Here is a 17135-nt window from a genome sequence, read left to right on the forward strand (position 1 = left end):
TTTAATTAGTTGTTCCTTACTACACTGGACTATCTCTTATATTGTGCGAAGTCTCAGAAATGATTGCATGGCATGTGGCATGATAACTTGTGTTATTCTTCAAACCTGGGGATGGCCAGACCTGATATATCTACTAAGGGAATAAATTATTTACGTGAAGAGGAGGATTGGGATGGGGAGTACCGAAAGGGTATTGAATTATTGGGAACTGTGGTTAGAATAAATCACCTTTTCTGTCATCCCTTGGCAGCTGAGAATCCCCAGGCAAACCAGGGAGAAGGAAAGGTTGAAAACAGACATCTGTAATACAGACTAAGCCATGAGGCTTTGGCCTGCTGTTGTGACTTGAGCACTCAGTTGATTTCAGTACTGTGGGTCACTGCTACTGACACAGTTTTACATGCTTAGTTTCGCATCTCTGTTGTAATAACAATTTCCTTTTCAGGGTTCATGGGGAAGATATGACCTGTGATGACCCTCCCCCTCCAGTTAGTTTCATTAGATATATTGATCATTTAATATTCAGCTAGTTTTGTAGTAAAGTCAACAAATGTGCTCTTTTGATCTCTTATTTTATTATTTTATATTTAGCAACTTCTACTACACCAGCTACCAACACCACCTGTACAGCCACAGTTCCACCACAGCCGCAGTACAGCTACCATGACATCAATGTCTATTCTCTTGCGGGTCTGGCACCACACATTACTCTAAACCCAACAGTAAGTAAACACTGCTCCATGCCCCCCAGGATCTAGTTTGTGACAAGGTGAACTTAGTTTTGTCACCTCTCTTCAGTTCTTTCCTCTTCCCTCTTGGATTCCTTGATTGTAGACTTTTTTGAAACAAACAGTGATCTGGAATTGCTATGCAGTATACACTTGGGACTTAAAATTTTTTTTTTTTATTTTAAAGATGTGGGGTACAGTTCAGAGTTAAGTATACAAACGCTGATTATGCAGGTACCCTTGTTGAGGGGGATGTTTTTCTTACCTTGGTCAAAATGACTAGAAGTTCATGCTAGTTTTTCATTTCCAAACCCGTGATACTAAAGTATACTTGACAGTAAAAATCACAATCTCCAAGAATTCCTTACATAGGACAAAAGACCCTGAATGTACATCAAAGCTTTTTGCTTTTTATTTTATCATGTCATTTTAGCTTTGTACTGATTAAGTCATTTGCTTTGGCAGATAGCTGGGAACGAGCTGTCTTTGTGTTTATAAAACTTCTAGGATAAGATCTTGAAGTACTTTCAATTATGTGTTGTGGTCTGGTTCCAGGAGGCAGTCAGATCTCAGATCATATGAAAATGACCTCTTAGCAATCATTTTTTCATTTTCTTTTTTTGAGTTGGAGTCTTACTCTGTCACCCAGACTGGAGTGCAGTGGCACGCTCCCGGCCACCGCAGCCTCGACCTGCTGGGCTCCGGCGATCCTTCTGCCTCAGCCTTCCAAGTAGCGGGAACTACAGGCACGCGCTACCACACCCGGCTAATTTTTTGATTTATTGTAGAGATGAAGTCTCGCCAAGTTGCCCAGGCGGGTCTCGAACCTGCGGGCTCAGGCTATCCACTCACCTTAGCCTCCCAAGGTGGGGGATTACAGGCTGAGCCACTGAACCCAGCTGCAATCATTTTTTCTATACTTAGTATTTACATAGTAAATTACATTCAAGGGGGTAATTTGTTGCTTGTTATCTTCAGTCTTTTATTATGCTTAACATTTGTATAATTTAGAATTAGTTGCTTGGAGTTGTCATTGTCCCTTCGAAAATTGAAATTTTCACAAATAAAGGACTAACATTAGTATGTTGAGTTTTTGTATTAAGAGGACTTGAAAGGAATTTAGAGAGATCATTTTTCACTTCATTCCCCATCCCCCTAGACTTGGCACTTAGTTTCAGGGGTGTAGGGATTACCTAACTCTAAAAATTATGACTTCTCTATGTGGTACCTCCAATAATCTGAAGACTATTCATTTATCTTTTTTTAAATTTATTTGTTTGTTTGTTTGTTTGTTTGCTTATGTTTTGAGTTGGATTCTCACTCAGTCGCCCAGACTGGAGTGCAGTGTCTGCTCCCGGCCACCGCAGCCTCAACCTGCTGGGCTCCGGCCATCCTTCCACCTCAGCCTTCCAAGTAGCTGGAACTACAGATGCGCACTACCACACCGGCTAATTTTTTTGATTGTTATTGTAGAGATGTGGTCTCGCCAAGTTGCCCAGGCGGGTCTCGAACCCGTGGGCTCAGGCAATTTACTCACCTCGGTCTCCCAAGGGGCGGGATTACAGGCTGAGCCACCGAGCCCAGCTATTCATTTATTTTTATTTTTATTTTTATTTTTTAGTTGGAGTCTAACTCTGTGGCCCAGGCTGGAGAGTAGTGGCACTCTCATGGCCTCTGCAGCCTTGACCTGCTGGGCTCAGGTGATCCCATCTCAGTCTTCCATGTAGCTGGAACTACAGGCACGCACCACCATGCCTGGCTAATTTTTTTTTTTTAAATTGTAGAGATGAAATGTCACCAAGTTTGCCCAGGCTGGTCTCAAACCTGTGGGCTCAGGCAGTCCTCTCGCCTTAGCCTCCCAAAGTGCTGAGAAGGTGTGAGCCACTGTGCCCAGCTCATTTTTGCTTTTTTTGTTTTGTTTTGTTTAATTTTACAAAATCATTAAGTTAAAAGGAACAAATAAGTATTAGGGCATAATTTATACCCAAGATAACATATCAGAAACAGACTTTCAAGTGAAGCACAAGAAGACTTCAGTGGGTACTACATAGTGCTCAGTATACTAAGGAATTATTTTTAGCAATAAGAATGTTTATAGGGCCGGGCTCGGTGACTCAGCCTATAATCCCACGCCTTTGGGAGGCTGAGGTGAGTGGATTGCCTGAGCCCGCGGGTTCGAGACTCGCCTGGGCAGGCGAGACCTCATCTCTACAGTAAATCAAAAAAAAGCTGGGCGTGGTAGTGTGCGCCTGTAGTTCCAGCTACTTGGAAGGCTGAGGCGGAAGGATCGCCAGAGCCCAGCAGGTCGAGGCTGCGGTGGCCGGAAGCGGCCACTGCACTCCAGTCTGGGCGATAGTGAGACTCCAACTCAAAAAAAAAAAAAAAATGTTTATAGGAAGCCCTTTTTCTGTAAGCTTGATTCTTTTTGCATTTTCCCAAGTAGTAAAGAAATTACTGTCTTTAAGAGTACTTGAGCCATAAATTTTAACTAAGCTAGTAGTGAGTCTTTCAGCAGCTGATGAATCTTATAGTGAACAGTTTGCCTACTAAACTTGAATTTTAAAAAAACAGACCTATTACATATCATAGGGATACTGGATATTTTTTCTTCAGTGGATTCCAACTTCTGTTTTCTGAGTTTTTCATTGGTTAATTTTAAGTGGAAATTGATAATTTGGGTTAACTTTGAAGTAATTTTCAAAATCAAGGGTGTGATTACTGACAAAAATTTGGGTATCTTATTTAAACAAGCTGTTGATTAATTTTGTCCTTCCATTCCCATCCCTCTGCATCTCCCCTCAAGATTCCCTTGTTTCAGGCCCATCCGCAGTTGAAGCAGTGTGTGCGTCAAGCTATTGAACGTGCTGTCCAGGAACTGGTCCATCCTGTGGTGGATCGATCAATTAAGATTGCCATGACTACTTGTGAGCAAATAGTCAGAAAGGACTTTGCCCTGGATTCTGAGGAATCTCGAATGCGAATAGCAGCTCATCACATGATGCGTAACTTGACAGCTGGAATGGCTATGATTACTTGCAGGGAACCTTTGCTCATGAGCATATCTACCAACCTGAAAAACAGTTTTGCTTCAGCCCTTCGTGTAAGTTGATTATATCCTTGGCATAGCATATAAAACGTACCACTGTCTGCAAGAGGTTTTTTCTTTGCCTGTAGCAGTGGATGTTACCACTTAAGCTTTTTTTTTTAAATTGTCTTTATTTGAGTTTTTCTTTCTTTTTAAATTGTCTTTGAGTTATTCTTTCTTTCTTTCTTTCTTTTTTTTTGAGTTGGAGTCTAACTTTGTCGCTCAAATTGGAGTGCAGTGGCACACTCACGGCCACCGCAGCTTCGACCTGCTGGGCTCAGATGATCCTCCTGCCTCAGCCTTCCTAGTAACTGGAACTACAGGCAGGTACCACCATGCCTGGGAAATCTTTTTTTTCCGAACCCCTGGACTCAGGCAATCCTCTTGGCTCAGCCTCCCAAAGCGCTGGATTACAGGCTTGAGCCACTGCGCCTGGCCTTTTCTTTTTCTTTTTTTTTCTTTTTTTTCGGAGTTGGAGTCTCACTGCTGCCCAGTCTGGAGTGCAGTGGGACACTCAATGGCAACCACAGCCTCAACCTGCAGGGCTTATGCAATCTTTCTACCTCAACCTACAGGCATATGCCACCTCGCCCAGCTAATTTTTTTTATTTATTATAGAGACAAGGTCTTGCCAAGTTGCCTAGGCTGGTCTTAAACCCCTGGAGTCAGTTGATCCTCTTGCCTCAGCCTCCCAGTGCTGGGATTACAGGTGTGAGTCACTGCGTCCAGCCGAGTTATTCTTTTTTTTTTTTGAGTTGGAGTCTCACTCTGTTGCCCAGACTGGGAGTGCAGTGGCCGCTCCCGGCCACCGCAGCCTTGACCTGCTGGGCTCCGGCGATCCTACCGCCTCAGCCTTCAGAGTAGCTGGAACTACAGGCGGCATGCTACCACGCCCGGCTAATTTTTTAATTATTGTAGACATGAGGTGTCACCAACTTGCCCAGGCAGGTCTCGAACCCGCGGGCTCAGGCATTCCACTCACCTCAGCCTCCCAAAGGTGCGGGATTACAGGCTGAGCTACCGAGCCCAGCTCAAGTTATTCTTAATAATCACTGTATTTGTTTGATGTCTTCCTTTTCGATTGCAAATTCTGTAAGGCAAAACACACCTGTTTTTTGCTTGCTATTGTGTCCGTAGTACAATGTTTGGCAGATAGTAGATACCCAAATATTTGTTGGTTTAAAGAAATGAAGGATTTAAAAAGGAAATGCAATAAGTTAGCAATTTAATTTCTGTTAAATAGGAAGATTTTAGATTAAAGCCATTGGAAGTAGGACACTCTGAAACAGTTTAAAGTGATTTTTGCATGTACGCACATTGGCTCATACTCTTCAGTAAATTAGTTACTAATTTTGAATCTGAGATGTCATGGTTAATAATTCTTTTGTTTACTCTTTTTCTGGTTTCATATTTCTCATGTTCACAATAAACTGATAAGACGTTAAGGACATTTTCATCTTACAGTTGAGGAAACTGATTGTTAAGACTATTGCAAGGTCACAGCTGATTCATAAGCAGAACCAGAACTTAAAATGCATGTCAGATGCATTGCATTTTCTAGTAACCTATATATCTGTCTGTCCACACCAACTTGTACATCTTTTTCCTTCCTTTTTCCCCTCCTGTTAACAGACTGCTTCCCCACAACAAAGGGAAATGATGGATCAGGCAGCTGCCCAGTTAGCTCAGGACAATTGTGAATTGGCTTGCTGTTTTATTCAGAAGACGGCAGTAGAAAAAGCAGGCCCTGAAATGGACAAGAGATTAGCAACTGTAAGTGTTTAGCATTTACCTATTGAGTTGTTTTTTTTTTTAATTTAAGAAAGTGCCTTATAACAAGAACCTCAGTGACTTTTTTTGTTTGCAGGAATTTGAGCTGAGAAAACATGCTAGGCAAGAAGGGCGCAGGTACTGTGATCCTGTTGTACTCACATATCAAGCCGAGCGGATGCCAGAGCAAATCAGGCTGAAAGTGAGAACTGGAGCTCCCATATTCTATCTTTGTTGTTATTTTTGTTGCTTGATCTTCCTGAGACTAGGACAGCAGTGTTAAATGTTGTTTCTGAGAAAGCATCTTACCTGAGTTCTTAGTAACATTTTATGCTGGGCATGGTGGTGCACGTCTGTAATCCCAGCACTTTGGGAGGCAGAGGTGAGAGGATTGCCTGAGGCTAGGGGTTCAAGACCAGTCTGGGCAACTTGGCAAGACCTCATCTCTACACTAAAGAAAAACTTAGCTGGGCATGGTGGTGCACGCCTGTAGTTCCAGCTACTTGGAAGGCTGAGGCGGAAGGATCTCCTGAGCCCAGCAGATGGAGGGCTGCAGTGGCCGTGCATGTCCCATTGCACTCCAGCCTGGGCAACAGAGTGAGACTCCGACATAAAAAAAAAAATTTTTTTTAACTTAAATACTGCCTGTGGAATAGGCATGAAAATAACTTTAGATTCCCTCACTCCCCCAAAACTGTTTAAGTACTATTGTAAAGAGTTCCTCTGCCTGTTAGCTTTTACGTTTCCCAAATTTTTTATGTTTCCCAGCTTGGGCTTTTCTAGTCACATTTTTGATACTTGTGTTTTTATTTATAGTTGCTTATTATTTTCAAGACAGAAATCTAAGTATCAGCTCCAAGGGAGAATTGCACTGGTATGGTCCCATCTGAGGCATTTTCCAGTGGGAAAACTTGTAATGAATATGTAAATGAGGGTGACTCTTAAGAAGACTCAGGGAAAATGGGAACCCCGTTCTGAACCATATTTGTGTGTGCATGCATGCTCAATCATGCTGTTATATGTTGCAGTGACTCTTGTGTCCCTTCTCAGAACTTCCTATGCTTACCCACTTTCAAACTTTCCACTTCCACAAAGCTGCTTTTGATTGTAGAGTGGATCCTATCAAAATAAGTTTTCTTCTTCCAAGGTTGGTGGTGTGGACCCAAAGCAGCTGGCTGTTTATGAAGAGTTTGCCCGAAATGTGCCTGGCTTCTTGCCTACGAATGATTTAAGTCAGCCTACAGGATTTTTAGCCCAGCCCATGAAGGTAAATACTTGTTTTGGATTAAATTGTTTTACAGTTTAATTTAAATGCTTTTTCTTTTATTTTTTTTGAATCAGGGTCTCACTCTCATCAGCAAGTCTGGAGTGCAGTGGCATGATCATGACTCACTGAAGCCTCCAACTCTTGGGCTCAGCAGCCCTCTCAGGTAGCTGCGACTGTAGGCACATACCTCATGCCTAGCTAATTTTTTTTTTTTTTGAGAGTTGAGGTCTTGCTATGTTGCCCAGACTGGTCTCGAAATCCTGGACTCAGATAATCCTGCCTCAGCCTCCCAAAGTGCTAGAACTACAGATGTGAGCCACCACATCCAGCAATTGAAATGTTTTTGACATTTAATACATCATTTACTCTCAGAGAGTTACAGGGGAAAAAAATTCCCACAGTTGCTGCGTTATAGATAATCTTTATATATAGATTGCATAGCTTGTAAGGGATTTTTTAAATTCATGAAGTTGGTTTAACTTTAATGTTTGCCCCTAATTAGAGGAATTTGTGTAGTAACTTCCTAACTTGCTCTGTTTTTTCAATAATTTTCTACAATTTTGAGAATTATTTATAGAAAAGTTGGGAATATAGGGAAAAGCATTTTTCACCTGAACCATTTGAGAGTAAGTTACTGACCTGATATCCCCGTCACTCCTGAATCCTTTGGTTTGTATCTCTTACAAAAATATTGTCCTATGTGACCACAGTACAACCATTAAAATCAGAAATTAGTACTAGAACCTTAATGCCGTCTAAATCTTAGCCTTCCAAGTAGCTGGAACCATAGGCTCATGCCAGCACACCTGGCTACTTTTTTGATTTATTGTAGAGACGAGGTCTCATCAAGTTACCCAGGCTCGTCTCAAATCCCTGGGCTCAGGCAATCCTGTCTCCTCCTACTTCCCAAAGTGCTGGGATTATAGGCATGAGCCACCATGCCTAGCTCAGTGTATTTTCGTTTTCTTTTTTTTTTTTTTGAGTTAGAGTTTCATTCTTTGTCACCCAGGCTGGAGTGCATTGGCACGTTCACAGTCACCGCAGCCTTGACCTGCTGGGCTCAGACAAGCCTTCTGCCACAGCCTTCCAAGTAGCTGGAACTACAGATGCATGCTACCATGCCCAGCTAGTTTTTGTGATTTATTGTAGAGACAAGGTCTCACCAAGTTGCCTAGGCTGGACTTAAACCCCTGGGCTCAGGTAATCCTCTTGCCTCAGACTCCCAAAATGTTTGGATTACAGGCTGAGCCACCATGCCCGGCCTTGATGTATTTTCGTGACTAGATTCAGATAATGCATTTTTTATAGGAATAGCACAGAAGTGATGCAGACTTTGACAGTTGAACTGAGTACTATATTTTTCATAGTTTGGTGGAACATTTAGTTTCTTAGGCTGTAGAAGACATATTACATGTCACAAGTTGTGCTGCCCTCAGTCTATCCAATCTTTGATCACTTGATTATGCTGGTGTTTGCCACTCTGAAGTGAAACACCGCTTCCATCGTGTCTGCTTTGCATTGCCTCACCTAAGACTGAAAAGCTCAGGAAGAAGGAGTCTCCATGTTTTGATAAAAAAATATAAAAAGAAAGGTAGTAGACTTACTAATAGACCTTTATTTAGCATACATACCAGTGAAAACGTTAAAAATTTTTTCTCTCTTATTGATTGTTCCTTTTCTTAAATAGCAAGCTTGGGCAACAGATGATGTAGCTCAGATTTATGATAAGTGCATTACAGAACTGGAGCAGCACCTACATGCCATCCCACCAACTTTGGCCATGAACCCTCAAGCTCAGGCTCTTCGAAGTCTTTTGGAGGTTGTAGTATTATCTCGAAACTCTCGGGATGCCATTGCTGCTCTTGGATTGCTCCAAAAGGTTGGTCCTTAAGCTAGTACTTTTAGCTTTTATATATGAATAGAAGATACAAGATTTGTAAACATCTGGTGTTCTGTACCACCATCTACATACTTACGTAGTTACACTTAAGAGTTAACAAGTGGTATAAATAAAATTCTGTTCTATAAGTAGGTGTTTTTCTCTGGAGTAGCATGTAGTCTTGAATGGTAAAGTGGAAAATTTTTCCTTAAGGAAAGAATTTTTGGAAATGTAGTTATTGAAAGAACTTTAAAAGATAGCCAGTTAGATTGTATGGAACAAGTTAAATCAAGAATTTGAATAATAGGGCAGGATAGGTGGAGAGCCCTGGATTTTGACTGTGTAGGTACAACACAGTCAAAATATGACTTCTTTTTAATGACAAAGAAGAACACAGAATGAACTTAAACTAGTTAAAACTTAGAGAGTGAGTGTTAGGTGATTGAAGAATCTGTTTGGAGAGTAGAGAAGATAATCTTGAGGCTTTAGAAGGTATGTAAGATTTTGTATTAATTGAACTTTGGTTTCTGATGTTGATAGTTTGGCCAAGCACTATATTTTCTATGATTCTGAACACTCCTTCTCTCATAGGCTGTAGAGGGCTTACTAGATGCCACAAGTGGTGCTGATGCTGACCTACTGCTGCGCTACAGGGAATGCCACCTACTGGTCCTAAAAGCTCTGCAGGATGGCCGGGCATATGGGTCTCCATGGTGCAACAAACAGATCACAAGGTCAGTAGCCATCTTTGAATAGTAATATTTAGACTGCCTTTTTGGCATTTGTGATCCTGTTTATATCCAAAGGTGTTTTTTTTTTGTTTGTTTTTTTCCTTTTTCCTTTTTTCTAGATTGGGACATTTTGAATACCTAATTCTAGGAAGTCAGAATTGTTAGTTGCCTTTTTTCTGTCTGTTCTCTACTTTCATGATGGATATAGAAAACCACTATCTTGTTTTCCAAAGTAAATTGTAAATCATTGTTTTAAAAGGTTTCAGTGATGTCACAGCAGTGGCATTCATATATAAATATTTTAATGTCTTAAATGGAATCCTCTCCTTCCTTGGATTTGAAAGCAAAACCTGGGCTGTTGGTTCTGTTTTATTGCTTTTGTTTTGTTTTGTTTTGTTTTGAGTTGGAGTCTCACTCTGTGGCCCAGACTAGAGTGCAGTGGCCGCTCCCGGCCACTGCAGCCTCGACCTGCTGGGCTCCAGTGATCCTTCCACCTCAGCCTTCCGAGTAGCCAGAATTACAGGCATGCGCTGCCATGCCTGGCTGGTTTTTTGATTTATTGTAGAGATGAGGTCTTGCCAAGTTGCCCAGGCGGGTCTCGAACCCGTGGGCTCAGGCAATCCACTCACCTCAGCCTCCCTTTATTGCTGTTTTTAAACTTGGTTACTGATTTGTAGTTGGCTCTCAAGACATCCTTTAATTGGAACAAATGGGCATTGAATAAAAAAGGCTGTTTACTTTACCTGATAACGGTATGGTTAACCCAATATATGAATTTAAAAATACTCTTTCTAGGTGCCTAATTGAATGTCGGGATGAATATAAATATAATGTGGAGGCTGTGGAGCTGCTAATTCGTAATCATTTGGTTAATATGCAGCAGTATGATCTTCACCTAGCTCAGGTATGGAAGGAATTTACTTGAATGGAACGTGTGTGCGCGTGTGCATGTGTGTTCTAAGTTTTTCTCTCTTACGTTGTGTTTTCTGTGTTACCAGTCAATGGAAAATGGTTTAAACTACATGGCTGTGGCATTTGCTATGCAATTAGTAAAAATCCTGCTGGTGGATGAAAGAAGTGTTGCCCATGTTACTGAGGCAGATCTGTTCCACACTATTGAAACCCTCATGAGGATTAATGCTCATTCCAGAGGCAACGCTCCAGAAGGGTGAGGATGAAATGCTTTGAAATCTCTGTGTATTCAGCAGTTACCTAAGAGCTTAAGAAATGAATGTGCAGACTTACTAACATTACTTGTCGTAACTGCTTTGCCTACCATATGGGTAGTTCATGAGGCCTGATAGTGTCCCTTGAAGTATGAAAGCATAACTAACTGCCAAGCCTTCTTGGTGTAGAGCAGCACGTGCAGTGCTAGACTTGGTGTCAAAGTCCTGAGTTTAAGTCCTGGTCATGCCACTCAAAAACTTTCTGATTTTAGGCTTATAGACTTTCTCAAACCCATTTTATATATATAATAATTTCTCAGAGAACTGTTGAGAATCAAGATGAATAACATTAGGAAAGCATGGCACCTAGTAGGTAAGCAGTGAATATTTGTTGACTCTGAACATCAATCAACTCCATTTCAATGGGTACATTTTTTGGGGAAGAAGTAGCTTAACTGAGGTGTCATTTGCATGTTAATATTCTCATAAATAAGGAAAAGACCAAGAATAGTTTTATTTCAATATGGAAATGGTAAAGTGATATTAAATGAGCAAATTGTCCAATTGTGTGTCTAAAATCACAACCATGAATAGACCAATTTTTCACTCTGGATTTATTGCACTAGATTGCCCCAGCTGATGGAAGTAGTGCGATCCAACTATGAAGCAATGATTGATCGTGCTCATGGAGGCCCTAACTTTATGATGCATTCTGGGATATCTCAAGCCTCAGAGTACGATGACCCTCCAGGCCTGAGGGAGAAGGCAGAATATCTTCTGAGGGAATGGGTGAATCTCTACCATTCAGCAGCTGCTGGCCGTGACAGTACCAAAGCTTTCTCTGCGTTTGTTGGACAGGTAGAGCTTTTGGAAAGAAAGGTGCTTTTTATTCAACATAAGTAGGGTGTGATACCTCCACTATTAAAGCTCAGTATTATGTACCTGTGGTCAGACAGTTACCTCCATACTCATGCAAACCAAAAATGTCATCATTGTGCTGTTAAATTGTTACAGCCTATCTGTTTCCTCATTATTGATCACTAAGCAATAAAGTCAGCATTGCCTGTCCCTCCCTTTAGTTTTTTTGTCTCATTTCAGTTGTCATATCTACAAAAGTACAGATATGAAACTGCTAAATGTAATTTTACTAGCTTGACAACCAGCAGGGGTTGGATCATGGGCTAATAAGTATGTAAAATTCTCATAGTAGCCCACATTAAAAAAAGTAAGATATGGCAAAACAAAAAACTTAAATATTTAAATGTAGTTTCTAATTTAAGGAGCTTACCTATTTAAACATAGTAACATGTTTTTTCAAATAGTTCCCAATGTTTTCATTAAATGTGATGCAGAATCTTTGAGTTACTATGTTAGAAACCAAGACGCTAGCTAAAAATCAGATTTTCAGGACTATTTGTGAATAGGATGACCAAAAAAATGAAGGAAGAGAACCAGAGTAACATTTAGCATTTTATTTGTGGTTGTCACTGGCTATTTTCAGTGACTGTTAGGTAATAAGACATATTAAGTTATTGCGTCCTAATATAACTAGGCAAAAGTGGTACTCTTCTCAAACTAGCCTTAGAATTTCTTTTAGTAGAATTGTAATGTTTGTTCAGGGTCAGCTGTCTGCTAATTTTTGCAGATTGACCTTTATATTCAAATTGACACTAAAATGTAAGTATGTTGTCAAAGAAAGATTTACAAATTTGGTCTGTTTTCAAATAAATGACAATCGAATGTGGAAGATTTGAATTCTAGAAGTTAACTAGAAATTTGATTTACTTTTCAAGATACGTTACTTGGTAAATCATATTAAGTAAATTTCTCCCCTAAAATAACCTATGAAATTACACAACATACTCTATTGAAAAGTTGTTACCACATGGTTATAGTTTCTGATTTGGATGGAAGAAATTTGAATCACTTGGTCTTTGCGATCATTCCTATTTCATGGGTATGGATGTGGCACTGTCTCAGTTCTTCCCTGCTGGCTTATTTGCTATCATTTTTTTCTCTTGACAAAGATAATATGTTAACGCTTTTCTGTTCTGTTTTGCATCCCTTTGAGAATTCCTTCTTTCCTTGTGCTCTCTCTTGATCATAGCAGTCTGGTCTTGTTCTACCACTCGTCTCCCTCCTCCTTGCCCCCACCACACACACACCCCAGTGTAAGTTTTTCAGATTTCAGTGTAGACAAAAAGTCTCTTTGCCATGCCAGCATTCTGTCTTGTCCAGGTTACATTATTATGATAGTCCTACCAGTTTAGCTGTTTTATTGCTTATTAATGAGACAAAAAGTTTCAAGATAACTTTCAAGTTTTCTTTCTTGGCTTGGTTTCTTTGTTTGGTAAGCGCTGACCTCCTCCTTCCTCTGCAGCCTTGATGCTTATTTCACTGTTGTCTTTTTGAGGAAAGGGAGCGGGTATTAGCCTGATAACTTTCCTTCTTTGCTTCACTTCTAGTCCATGTGTTATAATGTGTAGTTTTTCCTTTCTCTTAAATAATCTTGTCTTTTCTGCTTTAACTTAATGTAAACGTTTTATTCGTTATGTTGAAATAGCTAGATATAGTCTGTGGGTATTTTCACGTACCTGTTTATTGTACTGATTATTGATTTTTTTCTGGGGATAGCTAGTTGAAGTTTTAAAGCTTTGTTATGGGTTAAGTCAGTTTGAAATTAAATTCAATTCTTTGAGAATCAAGTTATCTTACATTCCATGAGAAAGTAAAATATATGCAATTTAGTCTCCTTGTGGGGAGGTATATTGTCTTAATCTGACCAAGAGGGTTATTAAAAGTTGGTTTCATTTACATAGTTAATTTTCCAAATTATTTGACCTACAGTTCAAAACTGCCATGATGCTACCTGTCAGTTTTCGTCTATTTTGTTCTCCATTAAATTTAAAACTGGAGGAATTCTGTCATGTTCCTTAATGGGAAAGTAATTTTCCTCATGACAGCTTTTATTTATTTATTTTTTGAGTCAGAGTCTCACTCTGTTGCCAGAGTGGCTGGAGTACAGTGGCACGTTACTCACAGTCACTGCAGCCTTGACCTGCTGGGCTCAGGCAATCATTCTACCTCAGCCTTCCAAGCAGCTGGAACTACGGAACTACAGGCATGTGCCTCCATGCCCAGCTAATTTTTTATTTATTGTAGAGATGAGGTCTCACCATATTTCCCAGACTGGTTTCGGAGCTGCGGGCTCAGGCAATCCTCTTGCTTCTGCCTCCTAAAGTGCTGGGATTACAGGTGTGAGCCACTGCACCCGGCTACACCTTTTAAAAAAATTAAATGCGTAAGAAGTAGAAATGTGGCAACAAGAACAAATGAAAGAATAACTCTTAGGCGTGAAAATTAGTGTATGAAGTTTATTTGTATGTATTATCTCATTGTATCTCTTTAATTATTTGTTCCCATGGTAGATGCACCAGCAAGGAATATTGAAGACTGATGATCTCATAACAAGGTTCTTTCGTCTGTGTACTGAAATGTGTGTTGAAATCAGTTACCGTGCTCAGGCTGAGCAGCAGCACAATCCTGCTGCTAATCCCACCATGATCCGAGCCAAGTGCTATCACAACTTGGATGCCTTTGTTCGACTCATTGCACTGCTAGTGAAACACTCAGGGGAGGCCACCAACACTGTTACAAAGATTAATCTGCTGAACAAGGTCTGAAATCCTTTCTTGTCTTAGTGTTTGTATACTTGAAGTTTACATCAGTGGTTTTGTTGTTATTGAGTTGGAGTCTCACTGTCACCCTGGTTGGAGTGCAGCGACCTGCTCATGGTCACCGCAGCCTTGACCTGGGTTCAGGTGATCCTTCTGCCTCAGCCTTCCAAGTGGCTGGAACTACAGGCATGCACCACCACACCTGGCTCATTTTTTTATTTATTGTAGAGACGTTGTCTTATCAAGTTTCCCAAGCTGGTCTCAAGCCCATGGACTCGCAAAATTCTCACCTCAGCCTCCCAAAGTGCTGGGATTACAGGCATGAGCCACCGTGGCCGGCTACTTCTGTGGTTTTTAATCCTCTCGGGCTTGTTCCTTCCCCCAAAACATTTTGTAACATTCATAGATAATGTGTAAACATACCCACCAAATTTTAGAAAAAAGAAAAATATATATTTTGATGTATTTCAGTACGTTCATAAACTAAAATAGAAGCTATTTAGGTAGTATGAGATATGCTCCATACACAGAATCACTGTGAATGAGAGGCTAGAAATGTCCACTGCTAACAGAGTGGTAGCTCCAAGTCCATGAGTGACATTTAGTCATTGATTTGATTTATACAGTGGAGTTCTTGAAAAATTGAATATTAAAATGGTATAAAAGTGTTTGTAAAATAGACTTAGGTTTTGGATATGGGAAACTACCTGTGAGTTTTTTATATTCCTCCATTGTTCAGTAGACAAATCAAGTGAAGTAGAGGACAGTTCTTTGAGACATTTCTGCAGTCAAACAGCTTCCTTGGCCCCACCTACTAAATGATAAGAGAGGTGTAAACCATTTGCCACTTGTCAGCTTCATGTCAGACTAGAAGAATTAAATTGTTAGAGCTGAGGCGGAAGGATCGCCGGAGCCCAGCAGGTTGAGGCTGCGGTGGCTGGGAGTGGCCACTGCACCCCAGTCTGGGCGACAGAGTGAGACTCCAACTCAAAAAAGAAAAAATTGTTAGACTGTGTTAACGTAGGGAAATGTGAGAGGCCATGTTGATTTCTACAGCTTTTGAAAAAAATCTTTGGGTATTTGTGGAGAATTATATAGATTTGTCTGGTCCAAGGATGTTGAAATTCAAAGAAAACACACAAAACACTATAGGACAAATCAAACCAATGTTTGACCCGTTTGGCTGCCAGCATAGTTTTATATTCAGATGGTATATATAATCTTTCTTTTAATGTGGGGCTTAAAAATGCAAGGTTAAAAAAAAAAAGCATGACTTGAAAGCAGTAAGCAAATTATCTGTATGATTTACAGGTTCTAATCTGTGTGTTGTGTGTAGGTTCTTGGCATAGTAGTGGGAGTTCTCCTGCAAGATCATGATGTTCGGCAAAGTGAATTTCAGCAGCTTCCCTACCATCGAATTTTTATCATGCTGCTTTTGGAACTCAATGCACCTGAGCATGTGTTGGAAACTATTAATTTCCAGACACTTACAGCTTTCTGGTGAGTACTGTTGTGTTTAATAGTGATTTCCTGTTAAAGATTGCTGGTTTAGTATAATACAATTTTAGGAGTAGAACCCTCATGGATTTTGAGGCATGTTGATTTGTAAGACAGCTTGCACATTGACTACATTCATGTGCCGTGCACGATATTTACATTAGACTGTGCTTCTGACTAAAGTTTTTCTTCTTTCAGCAATACATTCCACATCTTGAGACCTACCAAAGCTCCTGGCTTTGTATATGCCTGGCTTGAACTGATCTCCCATCGGATATTTATTGCAAGAATGCTGGCACATACGCCACAACAGAAGGTGTGGCTGCAGTTTATCTCCTGTAGATGAAGACTTTAACTGCCTGGACATATTAGCACTGCCTGTTTATTTTTGTTAATCATTACTAGTAATTATACTCCACTCAGCTGGGAATTCTATTTAGTGTTGACTCAGTACATGGAGAGAAGTTTAATGCCTCTGTCTGAAAGCCATTTCTCAGTGATTAGGGTATTGCTTCTCCAACTCAATTGTGGGCCACCTGTATCAACCTCTCAAAAATTTTTGTTTGTTTCTTAATATTTTGCTTCTTTAAACATAGTAATGATTTATGTTACATACAGGGTCAGTTAAGGGTTGGGCTTTTTTGCAGGGAGGTTTAGCTTTTTAAGTTGAGCGTTATTTTTAAAATTGAAATCCTTGGGTGCCTCAGATGCCTTCAGATGTCTGTATCTGAATAAATCTCTGGGTAATGAAGCTTTAGAGCATGCTAATTTTGCAAATCCTTACTCTGAATACTTATACTAAGATTGAGGACCAGTAGACTACTTTATTTTGAAGGATTATGATTAAGTTTTATTAAAGAGTTCTTAACCTAGTTGGGAATACAACACAGTTAACATGAGAAGTTTTTCCTCCCATCTTTCAATTAAATGGCAAATGAGTATACAGAAAGTACCCTTGTTTGGCCCTTCAGATCAGAAGAAATGGGACTACTATGTGCTGGAGTGAACTTGGCAAAAAAGAAGGTGAAATAACTCTTAAATGAAGTGGGTTTTGTTTGATGGAGACGTGCATTCCAGGAGGAAGGAGCACAGCATACTGAATAAAATTATCTAAGAATGAATTAAACATAATAGATTTGGCTTTAGGCTAACTTTGGCTGAAATTAGTGGATTCCTGTTGTAAACTTGACAGGGTTGATTTGCCAGGAGTTGAGGTATTTGGAAGAGGAAAAAGAAATGAGACCCAGAACTTAACAAAAAGAAGGCATTAAGAAAACCTCAGAGCCGGGCTCGGTGGCTCAGCCTGTAATCCCGCGCCTTTGGGAGGCTGAGGTG

At 40.3% G+C, this 17135-nt stretch overlaps 1 protein-coding gene across 3 annotated transcripts in view; it reads left to right on the top strand.

The window, feature by feature from the left end:
* Positions 1-17135, top strand: part of CNOT1 (CCR4-NOT transcription complex subunit 1) — a 100361-nt gene that overhangs the window by 72955 nt on the left and 10271 nt on the right. For all 3 annotated transcript variants that reach the window (XM_008068000.2, XM_021717540.1, XM_021717539.1), the window contains 13 exons: positions 592-722; positions 3532-3828; positions 5446-5586; positions 5681-5785; positions 6731-6850; positions 8538-8729; positions 9321-9463; positions 10256-10364; positions 10459-10628; positions 11253-11484; positions 14055-14303; positions 15640-15803; positions 15999-16116. In XM_008068000.2, coding sequence (XP_008066191.1) covers positions 592-722; positions 3532-3828; positions 5446-5586; positions 5681-5785; positions 6731-6850; positions 8538-8729; positions 9321-9463; positions 10256-10364; positions 10459-10628; positions 11253-11484; positions 14055-14303; positions 15640-15803; positions 15999-16116 — 2171 coding nt within the window. The remainder of the gene's footprint in view (positions 1-591; positions 723-3531; positions 3829-5445; positions 5587-5680; positions 5786-6730; positions 6851-8537; positions 8730-9320; positions 9464-10255; positions 10365-10458; positions 10629-11252; positions 11485-14054; positions 14304-15639; positions 15804-15998; positions 16117-17135) is intronic.

This window comes from Carlito syrichta, unplaced genomic scaffold (assembly GCF_000164805.1).
Source record: "Carlito syrichta isolate Samal-C Ts95f unplaced genomic scaffold, Tarsius_syrichta-2.0.1 Scaffold309854, whole genome shotgun sequence".
NCBI classification, from domain to species: Eukaryota; Metazoa; Chordata; class Mammalia; order Primates; family Tarsiidae; genus Carlito; species Carlito syrichta.